The sequence below is a fragment of the Nyctereutes procyonoides genome, unplaced genomic scaffold, assembly GCF_905146905.1.
Source record: "Nyctereutes procyonoides isolate TBG_1078 unplaced genomic scaffold, NYPRO_anot_genome, whole genome shotgun sequence".
NCBI classification, from domain to species: domain Eukaryota; kingdom Metazoa; phylum Chordata; class Mammalia; order Carnivora; family Canidae; genus Nyctereutes; species Nyctereutes procyonoides.
Genome location: NW_026575044.1, coordinates 42,523,899 through 42,548,464, shown reverse-complemented (window position 1 = coordinate 42,548,464; position 24,566 = coordinate 42,523,899). Strand labels below are relative to the sequence as shown.

The window sequence follows — 24,566 nt, the reverse complement described above, 5'->3', positions numbered from 1 at the left end:
GCACATGATGTAATAAGCACTGGGTATTATATGCAACTGATGAATCATTAAATACTATCCTTATGCTTACACACACACACACACACACACACACACACAACTTCAACTATTTGGTTACTCTGAAAAACAGTTCATTTAAGTAAGAACATGTCTTAAAAAAAAAACAGAAAAAGGGCAGCTGTGTGGTGCAGTTGGTTAAGTGTCTGACTCTTGCTTTCAGTCACTTCAGGTTATAATCTTAGGGCTGTGAGATTGAGACCCACATCAGGCTCCCCGCTCAGCGCGGAGTCTGCTTAAGACTCTTTCCCTCTTCTTCTGCCCGCCCCCACACAGATAAATCTTAAAAAAAAATAATGTCTTTACTATATGGATATATCAATTTTTACAATAATGAGTTGGTACCCTAGCAATTGCCAGTGATCATCAGTGAAGATTCTCTTGCATCATTTTGAACTTATGATTTGTAAAAACTGTTGTGTTTAAACCAATTACAAATATTCTTCTGGTGCTGTACTACCCCAACACACTTTCAGCAGTCAGCTTAATAGTTCCTATATATATATATTGCGTGCTCATAATAAATATACATCATTCACATGCTCACATGTGGAAACACTTCTCTTATAATCTCATTATCATTTCATCTCTCTTCCATAATTCAAAGGCAGCAATTCCAAGACACTTGCCCCCATCTGGACACAATATTAGGTACTCAAAAGATATCCATGAGATAAGGAATTTTCTCTCACAATTTTTTGCAACACAAATTTCTCTGTTTTGGGAGTGCAGATAACCTGGCTTCTGCCTACCTCTCCAAACACTCTTGCTTCTTCCCCTTCCCATGCCTCAGCCACACAAACATCTTTTCAGTTCCACAAACATACAATACTTGCTACTTTCTCAGAACGTTCATTATTTTCTGTTTACTGAAACCAATGCCTATATGGCTGGCAGCTTCTCATCCTTTCTCTAAAATGCATCTTTCCTGACAACCAACATAGTTTCCCCATCATTTATATCATTTCATCCTTTTTTCTTTCATAGAACTTAACATTACTCCATACACAGGAAAATGTTTACTTTTTGGAACTATCCTTCTGCACAAGACTGTAGAGCTCCATGAGGGAGCAAGAACTATGCTACTTTTACTCATCTGCAACAGATAGCACAAAATAAGCATTCAAACAATAACTGAATAAATGTAGAATATGTAGATGGATAGGGCATGGAATACCAATTCTGACTGTTAGAGTCTCAAAGAAACTCCTCTATAGTCAATGAGACACTTATTCAGGCAGAGTCCATATTTAAACCTTTTGAAATAATGTGCAAGAAATCCCAGTATCATGGTATCCTCCAAAGGATGGCCTAATACCTAATCTAAAAAGGACAGTTGTCTTACCATTGAGTTAGGTTGCAGGTAGCTTTGCTGGGATTTTCGGTGTGCTATCTAAATGGTATCTGATTTTCCAAACCAACCATTTATATGCATTTTAAAAATGAATAACATACAAATGGTTTTGTATATTCTAACTCAGCAAACTGCTGATCTTATAAAGCAGAATGTAGTGTATTTACAAGGTAAGCCAAACAACAGAAAAGCAATTTAAATCTTGACACTGATTTTAAACAAAACATAAACTAGAAACATTTCCAAATAATTAGTAAAAATCATTTAGAAAACTGGAGTATCCTAGGAAAATATGATAATTATGTCTTATCTTCATTATTTATCACTTAGATTTTTCAAATCAAACTAAACCCCTAATTCTGGCTCAAAGAAGAAATCAGTAATAAATTCATCCTGGGTTTTATTTTTTTAAGAAGTTTATTATTAGAATTATTTTTGAGACAGAGACAGAGAGACAGAGACAGAGAGCACATGAATGGGGAAGGACAGAGGGAGGAGGAGGAGAGAATCCCAAGCAGGCTCCACAGTCAGCATAGAGCCGGACTTGGTGGCTTGATCCCATGAACCTGAGATTATATCCTGACTAGAAATCAAGAATCAGACTCTCAACTGACCGAGCCACACAGGCGCCCCCCCATGCTGATTTTCAAGTATGACTTAAGAGCTTTGATAAACTAGCCAATGATAACTCAGAGGTCACAATAAACTCACCTATTTTGTCTTGAAGCTTCTCTTCTCATTCTTTTAGGAGGAATTGGACAATCTGTCATTTCAACCTTTGCTGGATGGCGCAATGAGTCATTACACTTCCGTGTGGGAGTCATACCTGTAAAGACAGAAAACACAGAAAATGAACTTTTAAAAGACTGGGATTATTATAGTATCTTAATTTATAGAAAAAGAATTAATCATACTGAGAATGCTTCCTACTATTTCTGGTAAGAGAAAACCTTATAAGCATTTATCAGATGACTTGGAGGATAAGAGTGTTGACTTAGGGTTATGCGTCATTCACATTCTTCTTGGAGTTAAACTCTAATCATAAATATCTGCCCTCATGCAGAGAAAGTACAGGTAACAAAAAGCAAGCACCAACCTAGTTTTTGCTCGATCAGTTTCAGATTCTTTTCTTGTTCATCAAGTTCTTGTTTTTTCTTCTTCATATCAGGAGTGTGAAGGTACTCTAACTGATGGTTAAGGTCCTCGATCACACTGTTCGACTTGTTCACAGCAGTACGATACTGTTGGAGAAGATCTGCAAAGAAACCAAAGACATCTGATTAAAAGAACTGATACTGGGGCAGCAGCCCGGGTGGCTCAGCGGTTTAGTGCCGCCTTCAGCCCAGGGCGTGATCCTGGAGACCCAGGATCGAGTCCTACGTCAGGCTCCCTGCATGGAGCCTGCTTCTCCCTCAGCCTGTGTCTCTGCCTCTCTCTGTGTCTCTCATGAATAAATGAATAAAATCTTAAAAAAAAAAAAAGAACTGATACCATATCAAGTCACTGTTTGAGGAAAGAAGAATTAGCAAACCTAGGTATTGTATTATAGTAACATTTGGGAACCATTTTTAAAGCCTCAAGACTTTGTTCAATGTATACAAATGAAATAAAAATGCAGTTTAGACCCTTGCACAAAACTAGTGCTCGTTAAATTTTAATTTTCAATTGCTTGACTTTAATAAATTTGTGTCAGGAAAGAGTTTTCTATGTAAAAGTACTCTGTGAACTGGATCACTCTCTCAGTTAATGTTTTGATAGTCATTATTCAATCTAATTCCACACAGACAAGTTGAGGGGGGTGGCATATGCATCAAATATAGAAACGCTAGAGGTGCCTGACTCAGCTCAGTTGGTGGAACGTGCCACTCTTGATCTTGGGTCATGAGTTTGACTCATGCTGGGTGTAGAGATTATTTAAAAAAATTTTTTAAAATATGTATAGTACTACTAGAAAATCAATACTTCCAAAAGATATGACCATTACCTTATTAAAGCTTTCAGAAATGCACTCTTGATAAAATACTTAATTTTAAAAAAACTTTCTATAAATTACTATGTCTAAAAATGTATTGCAATATTCAGGTTTATTTATTTTTAAAAGAGATTTTATTTATTTATTCCTGAGAGTCAGAGACAGAGAGAACGAGAGAGACACACACACACAGGAAGAGAGAGAAGCAGACTTCCTGCAAGGAGCCCGATGTGGGACCTGATCCCGGATCCTAGGATCATGCCCTGAGCCGCAGGCAGACGCTCAACCGCTGAGCCACCCAGGCATTCCAATATTCAGTTTTTTTCTTTTTCTTTTAAAAAGATTTTATTTGGCAGAGAGAGAGAGAGCACACGCGAGAGCACGAGAGTGTGCACAGGCAGGGGGGAGGAGGAGAGGGAGAAGCAGACTCCCCGCTGAGCAGAGAGCCTGATGTGGAGCTCAATCCCAGGACCCTGGGATCATGACCTGAGCTGAAGGCAGACACTCAATGGAGTGAGCCACCCAGGTACCTCACAATATTCAGGCTTGTTTTTTTTTTTTTTAAAGATTTTTATTTATTTTAAAGATATTTATTTATTATTCATGAGAGACACACAGAGAGAGGCAGAGACATTGGCAGAGGGAGAAGCAGGCTCCCTGCAAGGAGCCCGATATGGGACTCGATCACCAATCCTGAGATCACGCCGAGAGCCAAAGGCAGACGTCCAACCACTGAGCCACCCAGGTGTCCCACAATATTCAGGTTTGAGACTATTTTTTGCCTGTATGATTTGCTAGACACTAAATATTAAATAATGGGACTGTACTCTAATTTAGGGGTCAGCAAATTACAGTCAACAGACAAGAATGCTTTATACAGTTTTAAATGGTCACATTCTAAATGGTTATATAAATACCCTCCATAACACCCTCAATTTTGCCTCTTGGCTCACAAGGCCTCAAATTTTACTATCTGGCCTCTTGACACTCTGGTCACACACAATGATTAATATGCATGGGAATGGACATTCAAAATTCAAATATTTAACATGCACACTAGTTTACACTTAAAACTATAAAAAATTTTTTAAGAGTCTGAGTATATTAGATATGACATGAGATAGAAGATGAAATATTCTACACTTTAAGGTCAAGAACAGTGTATGGAAAGGAGAACAACTAGCATTCTGATGAGCAGGCAAATACACACTCACATATACCCGTGTATGCTCATGAATATATTCATATATTTATATACAAATTCTATATGTAACTGAGCAAGGGCAAGGTCCTTATGATCCGTAATTCTTTATGACCTTTTGATAACTTTTAAAAGTAGGTGGCAAAATGATTGGTTTTCTAGTCTGATGTGGTACTTCTAATTTCAAAGTAATATAATGTTTTCTTACTTTACATAGGTTATTCTTTACATTGTAAAGTACAGTCTTCACACAGTAAAATACTGCAAAACAATACTTATTTAGTATGTGAATGTGTTACAAAATTATGTCAGACTTGTTTATCAGTGATGCTGTCCTTCTTCAGAAGACAATACACAAAACTTCAGGCCATTAGGGCTTGATATTCTATTTCTTTTTTTAAAAAATGTTTTAATTTATTTTTTAAAAAGGATTTCATTTGGGATCCCTGGGTGGCGCAGCGGTTTGGCGCCTGCCTTTGGCCCAGGGCGCGATCCTGGAGACCCGGGATCGAATCCCACGTCGGGCTCCCGGTGCATGGAGCCTGCTTCTCCCTCTGCCTGTGTCTCTGCCTCTCTCTCCCTCTCCCTCTGTGTGACTGTCATAAATAAATAAAAAAAAAAAAAAAAAAAAAAAAAGGATTTCATTTATTTATTCATGAGAGGCAGAGACAGAGGCAGAAGAAGAAGCAGGCTCCATGCAGGTAGCCTAATGTGGGACTTGATCCCGGGATCCCAGGATCATGCCCTGGGCCAAAGGCAGACACTAAACTGCTAGCCACCCAGGTGTCCCAAAAAGTTTTTATTTAAATTCTATGTAACATACAGTGTAATACTAGTTTTGGGTGTACAATATAGTAATACAACACTTACAGAAAACACCAGGTGATCATCCCAAATGCCCTCCTTAATCCCTATCACCTATTTAACTAACTCATCTCCCGCCCCTCCCTTTCCACTTGGGAACCATGAATTTGTTCTCTATAGTCAAGAGTCTGATATCCTATTTCCTAATAGGTTAGTTATGAGGTTCTTCCAAACTTTAAAAACCCAAGAAATTAGTATATTCAAGCACTTTAATTGACAGTGGTCCTGTATTTTATAAGATGGAATGTTAAATATTTCCCATTAAATGCAGCACTAACAGTAGGTTCATATTTTATGTGGAAGATAGACAGTAACAGCTTTAAAAAAAAAAAAAGTAATCTCTATGCCCAACATGGGGCTCAAATTCACAACCCCATGATCAAGACTTGCATCCACCAACTGAGCCAGCCAGGTACCCCTTAGCAGCTTAATTTAATATGCCTTATCAACCCTGAATTTTTTGTACATGAAATGGAACTTCTGTTTATCATGGTGTCTATAAAAGTCTTTCCTAATTCATTTAACAGAATTTTGCCAAAGACAAAAATTCAAAATTCACATTTAATTTCGGCTATAAATGATTTTTGAGTTCTTATATGTTGCCTAAAAATTTCAATTACCTTAGAAGGGGAAAAAACATGTTTTTTTCCTATGAAAACAGAAAAATACTTTAAAAAATTAATTCATATAAAGGGAAGAAAGCTCAAAATATAATGCATTAACTTCTGTAGGATACATATTCAAGAAAATACAGAGTATTTCAATGTGTCCTGATGAATGACCTCCTATGCAAAGCTACCAAAAATAATATAAAGGAATTGAAAGTACAGCTGAAGGGCTGGTATTAGTCAAGTATTTAAGGTTTTCTTAGAAGGCAGAAGCAACTTTTCTACTAACAGAAGATTCAAGAAGTTAGATGGGAATGCAGACTTTACTAAATATTTAGATCTCTTCAAACATTTATGCCCTACATGATTCTAAGAATTTTATTCAGCAAAAACCTGGTAAGCCCTTATGACTAAGAAAAAAAGAGAAAATACAGTAGAACCTCTGATTTGCTCCAAAATAATCCACAAGGGGAGAGGTGGTCAGAGGCAAGTTGTGAGACAAGAAGATTACGAATGAAATATGAGTGCCTAGATGGTAGGTCCTTGGGAGTTCATTGTTACTGCTCTATTTATTTCCATAATAGAACAAAACAAAATATCCTTGCCCTGAATTCTACAGCACTTAAATAATCTTGGTCACTACTAAAAACATCAAGAGTGGCTTTACTTAAAACAGTAACAACAGGGGATCCCTGGGGGGGTGGCTCAGCAGTTCAGCGCCTGCCTTTGGCCCAGGTCGCGATCCTGGAGTCCCGTTGGGTTTCCTGCGTGAAGCCTGCTTCTCCCTCTGCCTGTGTCTCTGCCTCTATGTCTATCATGAATAAATAAATAAAATCTTAAAAAAAAAAACAGTAACAACAAAATAAATGGAGAGTAATAACTGAGAAGAATAAATTAGGTATGCTATAATAATCTCTAAACTGGCCACACATATAATACATATTTGAAATAAATAGACATAATAAAAGTGTTAATGTCACATTTATAAACTATATATTAACTAATCATTGGTTATTTTAAAAGGATTTTTCTTCAGTTGCTATTAATAACTTTTTCTTTCATATCTTGGCTTCTGCAATATCCAGTTATTTTAATTTTTTTTAAGAAGTATTTCTACTTATAAGATCTCTATAAAAAACTTGGAGTAATATAGAAAAGGAAGGTTAGGAAAAAAATCAGTAGGTCTATCAACTTACTTTCTTCTCGTTTTTCATTCTACAAAGTTTGCAGGTTTTATTTTTAACATATATGATATTTGCATTTATATGTTCTAACCACTTTCCTTTTAACATTTTAATAGGCATTTCCCAGATTCTAAATTCAACTAAAGCACTTGACATTTCTAATGTTTAGCTTGAAAAAAAGTGCTATTCTCAAATATTCATCTGAGTTGAAGAAAAAAGTCTTGTATGTCAGATGGTTTATTTAAGCATGTTCCTCAGAAGATCAATTACGGTTCAAAGAATGTGAGTATTAAAAACAATTAGAACCTTTCTGATTATAAATACACACTGTCGGTCAGATCTGGAAAAAAATATAGAAAAGGATAATGGAGAAGAAAATTACCTTATCTAATCCAGAAATAAAACAATTTTCTTTCTACTCTTCCACTTTGCTGTGCTGCATACATATATTGTTCTAAACTTGGGTAAGTTCTCTAACCTTTGATCAAGCCTCAACATCCTCATCTATCAAATGAGGAGAGCAGTAGTAAATGAAATCATCCAGTGACAAGCTTAAAAAGTATCTAATATATAAGTAAGCCTTCAAATATTAACTATTATTATTCCACTGACAACTGCTTATTTATGTCACCTATTTTTCCATAAACTTTTTTCTTGATTTTTAAAGGTTGCTTTAAATAGTAGGGCTATAACACCTATGTCTACCATATGTTGCAATTTTTCCCCAGTTTGTCATTTGCCTGTTTTCCTCACAGTGCTTTAAAATTTTATGCAAACTTAAAAAAATTAACTATAAGAATAAACTATATTTTCTTTCCTCATTTCTTTTAGTTCTTCTGTATCAAAAAGCTCTTCTAATTTCAGGTAGAGTCATCAAGGAAGCTCTTTCTGAAGGCAGAACACTAGGGTACGGACCAAAAGCAAAGAAGCTAGTCATGTACAGATACATCTCGGCCAAAATCATTGTATGTAAAGCCATTAAACTGTTCCTTTCAATATTAAACTCATTTCTATTTAACTGTACCAAGAATTTCCTGAACATAGCTGAAGAGTGGTTAATATCAGGTTTTTTTTTTTTTAAAGATTTTATTTACTTATTCATGAAAGACACAGAAAGAGAGGCAGAGACATAGGCAAAGGCAGACACAGGCTCCCTGTGGAGAGCCTGATGCAGGACTCAATCCCAGGACTCCGGGATCATGCCCTGAGCCAAAAGCAGACGTTCAACCACTGAGCCACCCAGGCATCCCTAGTTTTCTTTTTCTCTGCTATTTTTGGAAACAGGTTTGTTATTAATTTCATAAGATGATGTGGATATTATTCATATTTATATTATACAACAGTGTATATTAAACATTTACTTACAAAACTTTAAGGATGAACTGTTTGAACACTTTCTCAGGTAATGGTCTATGTAAGTTTTCTGCCTTATTTGAAGCAATTTTGTTCATCTGCAATTTTCTATAATTTAGTCCATTTTATTTGGAGATGCTAAATGTATTTAAAATGTTATAGAAACCTAAGAAATTAGATTTCTCTATGTCTAAATAGATCCTCTGAGCCAACATTCTTCTTGTATTTGTTCCTGCCTAAAGACCATCTCTAGGAATTGCATATTCAGTACAAGGTTTTTTCTTCTTCTAATTCATTCGGCTGTACTTGTTTCTTGAAATATATTTTTCCCATCATTTGACTTGAATGCTTAATTTGCTTTCTCATTTAACAATAAAAGCATTCAGCTTATAGATCTGATATTTGATCTCAGCTGTCTTGTCTAAGTCTGGTTTGTAATGCTCACTTAAGCTTTTTCTTTTTTGATGAACTATTTTTTTCTAAATGTCCACTATTTGGGGTAGTTACTTTGGGATGAAAGGAATAATTACTTTTAAAGTTCTAATACATTATTCTACAAAATGCCTCCTATATAAGACTTGCTTTTTAAAATTTATAGTCTCATTATAGCTGAGTAGCAATTTGATTCTCTGAAGAGAGAGGGAGGCAGAGACATAGGCAGAGGGAGAAGCAGGCTCCACGCACCGGGAGCCTGACGTGGGACTCAATCCCGGGTCTCCAGGATTGCGCCCTGGGCCAAAGGCAGGTGCCAAACCGCTGCGCCACCCAGGGTTCCCTCATGACCAATTTTTGTGACATACTCTATAAATACCGAAGAAAGTACTGGTAATACTTATTAGACGTGGTAATTCCTTGTGTATTTGACCAATAACCTATCACAGAAAAACTGTTCCTCAAAACAATGTTTCTATTATTACCAGTTTAAAAATTTAGGTTCTGTATTTTTTGCATCAAGTTTATTTAGTTTTGTACCTGTAGTGTGGAATACATCCTTTCATCAAAATGAATTTATCTTTGCACTTCTAGTGCCTTTGCCTTGAGGTCAGCTTTGGGATTAATACTTGTTACTGGTGATTTCTTCTATTTAATATTTACATGACATTTTTGTTAATTATTTTAATTTATATTTTGTTTAGGAGATTCCTTGTAAAGAACATAAAGGAGTGTCATAGAGAGACACAGCCTTTACAAAAGATATTCCTGTTTTATAGTTTACTAATCATGTGGACTGTGTAGGTCACTTACTTAAATTGCCACAAAGTTCTCTTTTTATTCACTTCATCTAACTTTACTATACTTTCTGACATATATTAAGCACCCAACAAATGACAAATGACAGAATTTTTATATATCCCAGGACCAGATTTTTTAAAATCTAAGTGTCTTTGCTTTTTAATGAAAAAAATTCATGTATTTACATGTCATTCAAGATCTTATTTTTTAATCATCTTATTTTATAACATGTACATACTTATTTTTTGTTTTATGCTAATTTTATTTGCTCATATCTCGTATCTAATACTGTAATGCAAAACACCGTATAGGGATAATTACTTAGAAGACACTTTGCTTTTAATTGTGCTAGTAGTAGACAATTTTTGTGGTGATAAATTGCTTTTTCTCTAATAATCCCATGATATACAAGAAAGAGGTTTCTCAAAGTTCTCGTCTATCTGCACTTTACTATGGCTAGCTGATTAAGAAGGAATTTCCCTTGCCTAGGAGTGCAGAGTCTGAGTCATGTTACAAAATGCAAACTGAGGTCTAGGTGGTGCAAGGAATTCAAGGTTGCTGAATGTCACAGTCATCCTTGACTTTATCTTGGCTGTTTCCAATCTCCTTTGAATCTGTAATTTCTTCCAATTTCTTGCCAGTACGTTCCCATCATGCTTAAAGTGGTCAGGGCTGTTTGCTACTGGCTTACAACCAGAAGTATTTTATATATACCAATAATCTTGAATAATCTCATTTGATTTTTTTAAAATTAATATTTGAGGGTTTTTAAAAAAGATTTATTTATTATTTGAGATAGAGCATACGCACATGCTGGGGGAGGATCAGAGGAAAAGAACCCCAATGAGACTGCCTGCCTGCTACGTGCAGAGCCCCACTGAGGGGGGCTCAATCTCAGGACCCTAAAATCATGACCTGAGCAGATATTAAGAGTTAACATTCAACCGACTGAAGACACCCAGGTGCCCCTAATATTTGAATTCTTAATGCTGAATCATTAGTTGGTATGTGTAGTGTATTTTTGAAGATATTTACCAAGAAAGATATGTAACTGTTGTATTTTTGAAACCCTTGCATTATCTGTTAACTTTACATATTTGATAACCCACAAAAATCTTTAATTCAATGTTTGCTTTCCAAAGATATACAGATGATGCTTCACACTGTTATACTAACATTCAGAAGCCCAGGTAAACTGAAAATTGTCAGTATGACAGCTGTGCATTTTTAAAGTTCCACAGATAATTCTTTTTGGCTTGGGAACCACTGCCATGAGCTGTTAGTGCTAGAGTGATATGAGTTGAGGCTTTTTATATTGATTCACTAGTCCTGCTGAATTGTTTTTTGATGTTTTTAAAATCAGTTTGTGTAGATGTTCACTTACTGTCTACAGAGATTTTTGCATGCATTCACTGCCATCATAAACAGAAGCATCAGCCTTGGTATCATATATGATTTTAATTTTCTGTGTATTATGATGCTTTAGCATCTTAAAAAAACCTTTCTGACTGCGTAAAGACTGCCCCTTATGGGGCTGGCCAATTAGCATGCAAACTAACCAATCTAGAGCCAAACCTCTTCTATCTGGCTTGTGCACCCCAAGCAGCAGTATTCCTTTGCCTTAATCATCATCCCTTGCCTCGAGATCCGATCTATAGCCCAAAGCCCACTGAAATTATTCATAGTAGTTGATCCCAAGCTGTTTGCCCTGCCATGCCTTGTTTTTCCTATGGAAACCTCAATAAAGGCTGTAGCCTAAGCACTCTCCTTGCTCTGGTCTTCTGTCTCCTCACCATACTTGTGTTTTTCCCTATGGTCCTGAGTGGTATATGGTATACCTCCTGTCTCTAAGACTTGTGAGTATACTACACATTGTTTTCTTGAGCCTCTCCTGGATCTCCTCTTTCAGCTGTACCTGACTGATCATATCATAAAAGAACACAAAACAACCTTCTTCTCACCATCTTTCCCAGCTATTACTTTAAATATTGCTGGTGGCTGAAGTAATAATCACAGGCTGAACACTATCCAAGTTCCTTAACAACAGAATAAAGAAATAAACTACAGTATATTTATATGATGGAATATTATCTGGCCATGAAAATGAGTAACTAACATACATAGATTGAATGAACAAAGTCAGATACGCAAAAAAAGTATGCATTGCATAATTCCATTTACGTAAGTTATGAAAACAGACATACTGTTAAGTCAAGGAAGTTGTTATCCTTTCGAAAGGGGATTGGGCAGTGACAGAAGAGTGCACAAGAGACTTTCTGTGGGATCTATCATATTCTATTCCTTAATACAGGAGCAGTGCTCATTTTGTAAAAATCTATCAAGCTATGTGTTTACCAAGTGCATACTTTTCTATGTGCATATAATGCTTTAATAAAAGTTAACAAGAAAATGAAGTATATGGATACAGGAGAATATTATTCAGCCTAAAAAGAAAGGAAATTCTGACACATGCTACGACACAGATGCATCTGGGAGCCACTATGCTAAGTGAAATAAGCCAGTCACAAAAGGACAAATAACCGTATATGATTCTGCTTCTAAGAGGTGTTTAGAGTAGTCAAAAACATTTTTAAAGCTAATAATGACAATGACTTTCTTGCTACAAAAGTAGATACCCAAGCATATTATAACTATATAAAAGAGCAAACAGCCTGCAGGGGACCGACCTCATGTAAAGGGGAAAGGCCTGCAGAAGGGAAAACTGGGGAGGGAGGTCACGTGTCATGCACCCTAAAATTAAAGTTCTTAGTTGTAATCTAGTCACCTACCTTCTATATAATTCAAAACTACCTGACATAAAAAGGTAGTTGATAAAAACATTGTATTCATATTTTACTGGTTAATTTTTCATGTTAGAGTATCATACATAAGCCCCAAAGGATTGAAATCAAATGAGAAATTGTTATTTAAGTACTTATTCAACCTACCTATTTGTTCCCCTAAGACCAGGCACTGTTTTGGTATTGGAGCTCCAAATACCATTCCCCGAAGTTTATCCATCGGAGGAGCTTTATTCTGAAGACCCCCAAACTTTCCGTTACTTCGAATGCGATCTCCATCTCTGGTGAGCAGTGTAGGACAGTGTGTAATTTTAACAACCTATTGTAAGCAAATGAATATTAGTTAGTGAGCCTATAAAATGTATCTCAATTGTTTTAAGAATGAGCAAATCACTATGGGTCCTAAGATTAGTAATGACATGGTCATGGTAGTATTTTCACAAAATAAACTAGTGAAATATAAGATGAACTGGGTGTAAAAACCTAGAGGCAGGCCAGATGAATTAATTACTTCTTGTGTCAACCTACACTGGAATAGCGACAATGCAAATGGAAACAGTCAAACTGACGGCTTAATTGATAATAATAAGGAAGAGAGAAGCCAGAGAGCCATGATCTGAAAAGCATAGCATCACTACCTCAGTTTCCTTCTATTAGATAGATACAAATTTTCCAGATGACCAAGGGAGAGCAAAAAGAGGATATGAGACTGAAGAATACAGACAGAAAAGCACAGGCTAAATCTTTAGAGGATAATACCATGATCTCAACTATGGGAAGAAAAAGAGCTAGTAATGTCAGAGTTGGGATGACTAGAAATACATAGTAAAGCCTAAGTCATGGAGTGCGAAGTAGGAAGGGTTAGTGAAGAATCAGATGCTTCAGAGAAGTCGGACAATAAAAGAAAGACATTGGATTTAGCATTTCATGATCTCTAAGAATGGTCTTTCAAAAAAGGCCTAGGAAATAGACAAAAATAAAATGTAAAATGAGAGAGGCAGAATTCAAGTAAGATCTTTTGACTACTCAGAATGTTAAGACATACCACACACTGAAATGTTGGGAGACCTAGGGAGAAAGTCTTCTTGTACTAATCTATTCTGAGACAGCCTTTCTCAAAGGAAATATAGTAAGTATTAAAAAGCTTGGTTTTGCAAGACCCACCCAGCAATTCACTTCTAAGAATTTATTCTGAAGAAAAATCACAGATGTGAACAATTTGCGCTAAAACACTGTTTTAATAAAAGATATGAAACTTGCATGTCTCAACAAGTTACATAAATTAGGGTACATCCATACAATGAAATAGAACACATATATTAAAAAATGATTGAAGAATATAATTTAACAATATGTAAAAATACCTAATTCAATCTAATACTGGGCTTAGTCTGAATTATAAAAATATTAAATTTGATTTTTAAAAATGAAAAATATAAATGAAAAAAATATAACATAAAATCATAACTAGTATTTATTCTTTTAATATAATTCCAGAGGTACTTTACAAATGTTTTCCCATTGAAGTGGATACTTAAAAAAAATTTAAATGCAGGGGTTCCTGACTGGCTCAGCTGGTAAAGCATGGGACTCCTGATCTTGTGGTGTTAAGTTTGAGTCCCATGTTGGGTGTAGAGATTACTCAAAAATAAAAAATCTTAAAAAGAAAATTTAAATGCAATAAGATGACTATATGAGGAAAATCTATGATAAACTCTTTGGTGAAATCAATCTTTTTGTTTTACTATAATTTTGTTTTACTACAATCACATCTTTTTTAGTTTTAGTTTGGATTTAATATGTTTTCTTAAAGTGAACATTAAAAATACAAACTGGAATCATGTACTATCCATTTATCAGAACTCAGATCATATTTTTAAGGATTTGATGTCATATTAAATTAACACACACTCAAATTTATAGACTTGTCCATTTTCTTGTTAACAGACTGACAGTAGGAGTTACAAGCCTCCAGTAAAAAGGACAGTCTGGCTCCCTTCTACAACAATTCTGCAAATATTACTTCCATGGACAATTTCAAGTCTCAAAGTGTCCTTCAGTCTTACAGTTCTACCTTTCTAAGCACTCAATTAGGACAAAAATGGTAATAACAGCTTTTGTAAATTCAGTGAGTGAGCAACAGTCCAATGGCTCTGGGAAATACCTATTCAACACTGTTGTGGGGACTAGGAGTGGGGGTAGAATAAACAGAGGAGCTGACAGGTTGAAGTAGTAAATGGCATAAAGTATTGAGGAAGGGAAAACAGTAACACTAGCAAAAACAGTATTACAAAGGGATGCCATAAAAGCCTTTTCTCAGAAAAGCTTTCCAACAGTACTTAACTGGTAGAATTACGAGACTTGATTAAAAACTTAAGAAGCAAAGCAATCAGTATTTGCTACACCAATTATGAGGAACAAATAATGCACCAGCTTTTGTCATATATTCTATTACATTTTATTTTAGAGAGAGCGAGAGAGTGAGTGCAGGGAGGGGCAGAGGGAAAGAATCCTCAAGCTGACTCCATGCGGAGTGTGGAGCCCAATGTGGGGCTTGATCCCACGACTCATGAGATCACAACCTGAGCCAAAACCAAGAGTCAGATGCTCACCCAGCTAAGCCACCCAGGCACCTCTACATTCTTTTTTAAAGCTATGGATCAGTGTTTTTCATCAATTTGAAAAAGTTTTCACCCATTAGATTCTTCAGATACTGCCTTATGATCCTTTTCTACCTCCACTCTGGCACTCTGATTAGACTTTATTTACTATTTGGGATTTTCTCATTTTGTCCATGACTCTCAACCTGCTCCTCCTTACATTCCTTCTTTCTGGGCTGCAGTCTGGACAATTTTTCTGACCTAGTTTCCAATTCACTAATTCTCCCTTAAGCTGTTTAACTTTCCCAGTGAGAATCTTATTTTTCTTAATGTATATTTTCTAGTTTTAACGAAGCTCTATTTATTTTTTCAAGTCAACTTGCTCTTTTCTCATTTTCAACTTTTCTTAAATTATATTAAATACACTTTAAAAATATTTGCTTTAATGTTCAATATGGAAATTACTTCAGGTCTAAGATAAAGATGAATTCTTCCAGGGATAATCTGTGTTTCCTCCAATCAGGTATCTAAGGACACTACCAGTCCAGCACCATGTGAAACCAAATGTTTACCTTGAGATTTTTCAGACCACTCAAGTATTATTGAATGCTGGTTGCAAACAAAGGCCAATTTATTGATATTGATGAATTCTCTAGGAAAACAACCTGTTTTGTTTTGTTTTTCCTTTTCTACCTGGTGCCAAGATTCAAGAGCGATAATTATCTTGCAGTCTGCAGAGGCACTTGGGAGTTGAAATGGAAATGGCAGGATTTTTGCTCAACTTATACTAAGGGTTATTAGCCCTTTGGGGGATCCGGTTATTGGGAATCAGATTCCCCACTCTGATTAAAGCCCTGGGTTTTGTTTCCTGTCCTCTGAGACACTCAATTTCCTACTCTCTGAGCTCAATTTCAATTAGTTTGACACATGTTCTCTAAGCAAAACCTGGCTTGTTCTATTTATCTTTGAGTTCTACCATCACTTAGAAACCTTACTTTTTTGCCAGTTCAAACATGAAGATACATACTCTAATGATATATATAGCCAGAAATAGCCTTTTAGTTAATCTCTGCAAGAATTTGAGTTGTCTAGTCCATCTCTGTATAACCCTCTGTGCCTAGCACGGTGCCTGGAGGATGTGCTGGAGCAAGAATTTACTGGGTCATGAGAGCCAATCTTCTTGAGCACTTCATTCAATGGCTGCACATAGGCAGTTGGAAATCAGCCATGATAGGAATACACCATGGGCAAAAGCTACAAACCAGGGTCCCATCACCCCACTGACCAGAGAGCCAGTTGTTCAACATGTAATTGCATCCACTGTATCTCATATAGTCAAGTGTCCAAATGTTGAATAAGTAGAACCTTAGTTATTATCCAAATTTGTTAAGTCTATCCTCACTAGTAAGTTTCTCATCTTCTCCTAATAGATTCTATATTGTCATGACATTTAATGGGCATGGTTTCTACTCTGTAAATCAAGATATATAAATATGCTAATCACTACCAGAATATAGTAGCTTCTCCATCCACAACTATTTTCTGATATAGTCTATTATAGCCATTATTAGGTTCCCATGGAAACATTCATGAAAATATCAAATACTATTCCCCAATTAGTTGCATAATTTTCAATATCTCACTAATTTAGCTCTCGTAAATCAGGGTACATTTATCTCTTCTTAACTGGGTCCAAAGGAAAATTTCTCTGATGGTTCTAGTTCTGCCATAAGTTGGTGTGATTTGGTACAGCTTCATTATTTGTTTTGAACTTCAAGTTTCTCATTTATATAGTGAGAGTATATATTATCTCTAAGGTATCCACGATTCTAGAATACACTTTCTATAGATACTGGCTTATATTTTAAACTGGCCTGTTTTCTCTTATGTAACCACAAACATTCTTACTCATTTTTAGTTATAGTTAACTCACAAACCTATATTTTTCATACATGTTTATCACTTGGTAATTTCAAGCTCCTAACACTATACTCACTAAATGTAATCCTTCCTGTGTATTACAAAAATTCAAGACCCCTGGATCTCAGATACAAAGAGAACTTTAATGAAATTTTACCATATTCCAGACTCTATGCTTAATGCTTTATATGTATTATTTTATTCAACCTCTAGAGAACAGTCCTCTGAAAGGCCCTCCTTGAGATTTCTTTTTTCATAAGTAAAACTTAAAAGTAAAACAGAATTGATAACTCTTGAGTATATCCAACAGTATAAAATACATTCTTCAGTTTAGAGTACATAACTCATATATTTTTAAGTTAATTTTTTTTCTGAGTATAGGAAATACACAATGTTATATTAGTTTCAAGTGTACAACATAATGATCCCACATCTCTATGCTTTATGCTATGCTTACCACAGATGTAGCTACCATCTGTCTCCGTACATTGCTATCATAGTATAATTGACTATATTCCTATGCTGTGTCTGTTATTCCCATGATTTAGTCATTTCATAACTTAAGTCTGTATCTCCCACTCCTCTTCACCCATTTTGCCTGTCCCCTCACCACCATAAGCTTATTTTTTAAAAAGAAAGAATAATTTTATACATAATTTTAACCTTTTCAACAAAATATATTTTGTACACCTTCTTTGTTTGGACATAAAAACTTATTACACTTTATAAACAGCAACATATACTCTACTGTATAAATTACTATAATGGAGTTGTCCAATCCTAAATGATGGACATTTAAAATTGTTTCCAATGTTTCTCATTATAAAATCTTTTATACTCATATATATCTTCACTTGGAGAGATCCAAGTCTGCCAGCTTATAGCTGAATGCCTAGGCAGTAGCCAATATCATCTAGTCAGTATGAGTGGGAGGTAGATAAAAATAGGAACTAATGTCAAGGAAATTAATAAATATAATAAGGAAATAAAAATAATTTTGAGGAAATACTTCTAATCTTGGATGTGCTGGGTGATTTTTATCTCCGGCTTATTCTGTGACCAAAATGGAGAGCTCAGAACTAAGAATAAAATACAGTGCCCAGCTTGTAAAATATATCCTGAGGTTAAGGATGTCCCTTTGTTATGGCCTCAGGTTTAAGGCACTGCTTCCTTAGATTCTCTTAAGTAGATAAGAATTTCTAAAAATTCTTAATGGCATTATACTACAGCACCCTGGGGTAGAGATGTGTGTGAAAACAGTAATCCCAGAAGACAGAGCCAGCTGAGCCTGTTGCCAGATGCAGCTGAATTCTCAGAAAGTTAACTGGCACCAACTGCCAACTGTGTGAGTGAGGCACTTTGGAGCTCCCACCATTCTAAGTGTAACTAGCCACCACTGCAACTAGCTAACACTACTCAGAGATGTCCACAGGGACCTGAGAACTAATATGTTGTTATTGTTTAAAGCCACTAATTTTTGCAGTGTTTTGGTAGGTAGCAATAGATAACTGAAACATTTATATTGCAAACTGCCCTTCAAAGGTGTTATTAGTTTTGTCCTGCAAAATTCCAATGTTGAAGTCCTAACCCCTCAATTTCTCCAAACATGACCTTAAAGATAAGTGTCTTCATAGAAATAACGAAGTTAAAATGAGGTCATAAAGTTAGGTACTAATCTATTAAGTGGTATCTTTATAAGAAGGGGATATAGACAGGCATAATATGAACAGACACAGGGAGAAGATGACCATTCACAAACCAAGGAGAGAAGCCTGGAACAAACCCTTGCTTCATAGCTCTCACAAAGAATCAATCTTGCTCATACCTTGAATTTGGATTTCAAGCCTCCAAAATTGTGAGGCAATCAATTTCTATTATTTAAGCTACTTAGTCTGTAGTACTTTATCACAGCAGTCCTAACAACAAATAAGAGTTACACCAAATTACATTTCCACCAACATTATCTGAGAATACTCTTTTTCCAATACTATCATCAATAGTAGCTACTGGCTTTGGATTTTGGAAAGTTTCAAATCCCAAAAACATATCTCATTTGAAGTTGTTTCTTGGCCCATTCATTCATATATTATACCCATTTTTGCACTGCTTGTCAATTTGTAGGATTTAAATCAGTTTTGACAAGGTTAGTCATGTGAACATTATCATAAAATTATTTCTATATAGGGCCCTAGTATGTTAAGCTTTAAAAATATACATTAAAATTAGAGCTACAAATTAAAAAAAAAAAACCTCAAATACATACCTCTTTTCTATAATGATTGGCAGCATCCAAATTATCCAAAATAATGGTGTCTCCTAACAGCATACCAAATACTAAAAAATGAAATTTAAAAAATTATGACATCCTTTTTGGCTATATTAAAATATTAACACATTACAAAATTTTCTTAGGAAGAACAGTAACATTAGAATTTTATTCAACACTTTAACAAGAAAAAATAAGATTAAAATATTGATAAAACTATAACTTATTAAATAAATAAGAACATAAATTTCTACAACCAGTAATTTGTATATCTGGATCATAAGTGTAAGATCTCTATTAAAAAGTCACCATAATTTCCTTTACCTGTTTCACAATGTTCTACATTATCTGGAAATGTTAACAAATCTCGGGCAAAGACTGGATCTCCAATGGGTTTAAAATACAATTTTCCATTTCGGTAATGAGGTAGAGGTCTGAATAAAAAGAAAATTTAAAAATATATTAAAAATATACTTCTAATAAAAAATATATTGTGATCACTTAAATCATTTCCCCATCCACAAGTGACACTCCTAATGATTAACTATTACACTCTTAGAAATGAGAATATTTACTATATAAGAATATCTACTTAGTTTTATCTGTCTACTAAAATTAATATAAACTGACTGTTGAGTTTGACAAGGGAAAAAGAAAAACAGCCTCTAAAACTAGTCCTAAATGCGGATGCCAATAATATGACTATATTATGTGGAGAGTGGCCCAAGTATGGACAGGGGAAGATATCCACGTGAGGGAGACAGATCTGGTACTCTGGCTCCCTGTGCCTTCCCACACAGTACAAAATGAACAACTGAAGCCCAGAGAAAACAATGTTATTCAAGAAGTGGAGGTTGACTGGAGTGTCAGGACCTTTCTCATGGTTCCATGTGGCATAGCTTTTCACAAGTCTTCAAAGTATGAGTGCTGGAGGGTAGGTAGGGGTGGTTCTAGGAGCTAATTAACTCAATCTCAATAAGAGCTACAACACCAGGAACAGACAGGATAACTAGTTTCTGGTGCAAACATTAGTCCTAAATACCAAATCCATATTTTCCCTAAATCAAAGATTCTTAACTTTGTCTTCACAGATTCCGCTGATAAAAGAAGCGCCCCCAAAGGGAAAAATTATTCACACAAAAAGTATTATGAATACAGGAATTATGATCTGACTAGATTTCCAATACTGTTTAAAATGGGTACTGACCAGTAATACAGCAGGAGTTTTTAGAAACTGATAGATTTGAGTTCAAATTCTGGTTGTTTCCTAAAACTATTTTCAGATTACAATGAATTACATTTAGTTTAATAATACAGTAAGCTCTTAATATATTAGAGTTCCTATTCTCCTTATAGTCCCTATTCCTACCCAATTGTAAAGCTTTGTTTAGGAATCTGAGAAAATTAACAATACTGTTCTACATTTTTTTGTTTTGTTAGCATTTCCTTCCAGTGTTTTAAGGTCAAAATCAGACTATATATAAAGTACTTTTAAATTTAGATTAAAAAAAAGCCTAATTGGTTTGCATGGTTATTCCCTAAAAACATATTTTGAAAAGTAAATGAGGAAATAATTACTTAAACCAAAATAATAAAACATTCTAACTAGATAGTCTCTTACATTTCAACTTTGTTACTGGCAGTTCCAATAGAGATCTTCTCTACCTAAAACATGACTACTTATCTTCAATGGACAAACAGGACAAAACACATTCATCTATACCCTTACTCCAAATAAAAGAGTTTCATATTTCATCAATGATATTGACATCCTTCCTATGTAAAAGCCAAAAATCTTCTTTGGGTTTGTATGTGTCTGTGTAACTTATATACAAGTAAGATTTACTTGGCAAATTAAATATGGCCAGCATATATGAGTAAATACACTGCAATACCCACTTTCATGAAGTATACACATTTGTAATGAAGATAAAAATAATCTAGATAATTTGAGTCCCTGCTCAATTTTAGGGATCTTTTATAGAAACCATTTTAAAATTAAGCCTCTTGTTAACAGAAAAGATATTTCAGAAAAAAATCATCACTCCCACTTTTTTCTAACCTTTTCCAATCTGGAAGAGTCTTCTTATAAATAGAATCCAAGGGCAAGACCTGTTGACGACCTTGGGTTTCATCATAGATGCGACGTGCAGCATCAGTGGTCAGGGTGACTACACAGTCCATGTCACTCGCCAGATGCCAAGAAATAACCATTGCAGCTCTATCATCTTCGATTTGGGCCAGGTGTGCAATCTATAAGCCATTTTTAAAAATCAATTAAAAAACTTTTAAGTATATAAAAATTTCTTATTAAGTATTTTAAGAAGCCTACATCTAAACAGCAAAAACTTTTCTGAAATATAAGAATTAAAAAATTCTCAAAAAGCTATACATGCTTACTGGCTTGAATATTAAACATCGATTCTGCTATTAAATTTTGGAAAAACTGTCCTACAAATTAAGCTCCTGTAATTTTAGAAATGAGCAAGAAAAAATATTTACAATGTTATCAGCTAACTAATGATGTAATTTTCACAGTTGGTATCTTTAGTATTGAGATGTCTTGATAAAGTTATCATAATATACATTTAAATATACATATTAAATAGATGGAAGATTAAGATTCAATTAGAAATAAGTATATATCATACCTTTTTAAGAAGGTATCTTATTCCAATATTCTTTTCTGAAAACAAACCTAAATGTCACAAATAATAATTTCTGCTTATAAGAACACACTGGAACTTAGGATAAATGGCTACTCTCCTATTTACAAACACTTTAGTCACAAGCATTTTGCTCAGTCTAACAACATTAAAATGTTTGGGCCAATTTTAAAACCTCATTTACTACATTGGTACAGTCACATCTACCCTTTATTTTTTTTAACTGACCAGCCAGCAAAAACCTGCCCTAGCAATGAAAATGTTGTGTCATTGTTAGAAACATCACAAGATCTACTCTTGTATTCCAATTCTCTAGACGTTAGTGGAATAAAGGTAAGAAGAGAGACATGCAAAGAAACTAGTACATGTAAATGAAGATGAAAAAAATGTTCCTGGGGCACCCAAGTGGCTCAGTGGCTGAGCGTCTGACTTTGGCTCAGGGTCCTGGGATCAAGTCCTGCACAGGCTTCCTGCAGGGAGCCTGCTTCTCCATCTGCCTATATCTCTACCGCTCTTTGTGTCTCCTGCACAGGCTTCCTCCAGGGAGCCTGCTTCTCTGTCTGCCTATGTTTCTGCCTCTTTCTATGTCTCTAATGAATAAATAAATAAAATCAGGAAGGAAGGAAGGAAGGAAGGAAGGAAGGAAGGAAGGAAGGAAGGAAGGAAGGAAGGAAGGAAGGAAGGAAGGAAGGAAGGAAAGAAGGAAGGAAAGGTTCCAGCAAACAAAGGAAGGATTAGAAGAAGCAAATCAAAGTGAGTAATCTCATTCTACTTGTGACCACAAGTGTTAGGACAGGTATTTAAGAGAATATGCACATGCACAAGCGGTGGGGTAGAGGAAGAGAGAATCCCAAGCAGGCTTCCCACTGAACACAAAGCCCAACGTGGGTTCGATCCCACAAGCCTGAGATGATGACTTGAGCCAAAATCAAGAGTTGGATGCTTAACTGACTGAGCTGCCCAGGCGGCCCATGAGGTAATTATTTCAAGTAAAGCTATGAGCAGAAGCTCTCCTTAACATTACACTTTCTCCTTAAACTACACACAGGTTTCTCCTTAAGAATACAGTATTTTCTTTTCCAAAAACCTAATCCTTTTGTAGATATAACTCAATCTTTTTACTTGTGTACCCATATACAATGTTCTGTTTATTTAAGCTTTAACTACTTTTTTCAACTTTTTTGAGCCTACCCTAGCCATTTTTCATGGATGTTACCAATTTTTCCTCAGGGATACAAGATGAATGGCACTTGAAAGAAATACAGATGGGATTTCTAGGTATTTGGGATTCAGGAGGGCAAGACTAAACTATACAACTTAACTGAGGTATTCATAATTACAAAATTATTTACCATATAATGTCTAGGTGAAAATTTCCTCCTCTTGTCCCTTACTATATTCCACATTTATTCTAGTTTTAGAATAAATACCAGGAAGAATTTTTTAAAAGAGGAATCAAGGAAGATTAAGTATGATTTGAAAGGAGTAGAAAACTTCCTCTTGATGGTTAGAAGAGGGCTTGTAGTCTTAGAGGACAGAGGAGAACCTACATAAAATGAGATTCCAAAGGTTTCCCCCAGACTTTCATGATACATAAGAAATATTTGTTTTTTTTAATAAGAAATATTTGAATGAAAGACTTCAAAATACATTTCTTCTGCGAAAATTTATTTTATGCTTTGGTAAAATCTTATCTACTAAGAATTCTGTACCAAATAACCATTGAATGTGGAATGTTAGTACCCCAAAGCAGGCTAACTATAGATATCTATATGCTTAAATCACAGGACTGCCTCTTCTATAAGCTGTTTCTTTCTATAAATCTTTTAAATTGGTTCTGAAGACTAACGATTTTAAAAATTATAAATCAAAATCTTTATAAATTTATATCTTTATATCTTTTTAAAAATTTATAAATTTATATCTTTTAAAAAAAATTATTTATTTATTCATGAGAGACACAGAGGCAGAGTCGCAGGCAGAGGGAGAAGCAGGCTCCATGTAGGGAGCCCGACGTGGGACTCAATCCTGGGTCTCCAGGATCACGCCCTGGGCCGAAGGCGGCGCTAAACCACTGAGCCACTCGGGCTGCCCTAAATTTTCATCTTAATTTTTCAATTTTCATATTTGGGGTTTAAATAATAATGCAACATGGTTTCAACAGCAAACATGGCTACACATTTTTAGAGTAACCATTACCCTCTATTTTCACTGTGTAGTTAGCCTGTGATGTTAGGGAACCACTTATGAAGAAACTACACTGGACTATGAGGTCAGGGAAACCTTGGTTTATGTCTAAGTTCTGCCCCTTAATAACTATATATTGACAATTAAGTTCTCTGAATTTCAATATCCTCATACAAAAACTAGAAACACTATAAAAAAACATAATGGTTGTAAAAGTAGTATGTACACAGGCATAAAGAACAATGATTAACATACACACTTTGGAGTCAAACTGCCTGGTCTTCAGTCCGTGTTCTACAA

General features: G+C 35.2%; 1 protein-coding gene across 3 annotated transcripts in view; it reads right to left on the bottom strand.

The window, feature by feature from the left end:
- The window catches only part of SMCHD1 (structural maintenance of chromosomes flexible hinge domain containing 1), a 143,696-nt gene that overhangs the window by 9,768 nt on the left and 109,362 nt on the right, over positions 1–24,566 (bottom strand). For all 3 annotated transcript variants that reach the window (XM_055324007.1, XM_055324008.1, XM_055324006.1), the window contains exons 42-47: positions 21,476–21,666; positions 19,738–19,847; positions 19,411–19,481; positions 12,775–12,946; positions 2,508–2,666; positions 2,123–2,237 (exon numbers count right to left, since the gene is read on the bottom strand). In XM_055324007.1, coding sequence (XP_055179982.1) covers positions 2,123–2,237; positions 2,508–2,666; positions 12,775–12,946; positions 19,411–19,481; positions 19,738–19,847; positions 21,476–21,666 — 818 coding nt within the window. The remainder of the gene's footprint in view (positions 1–2,122; positions 2,238–2,507; positions 2,667–12,774; positions 12,947–19,410; positions 19,482–19,737; positions 19,848–21,475; positions 21,667–24,566) is intronic.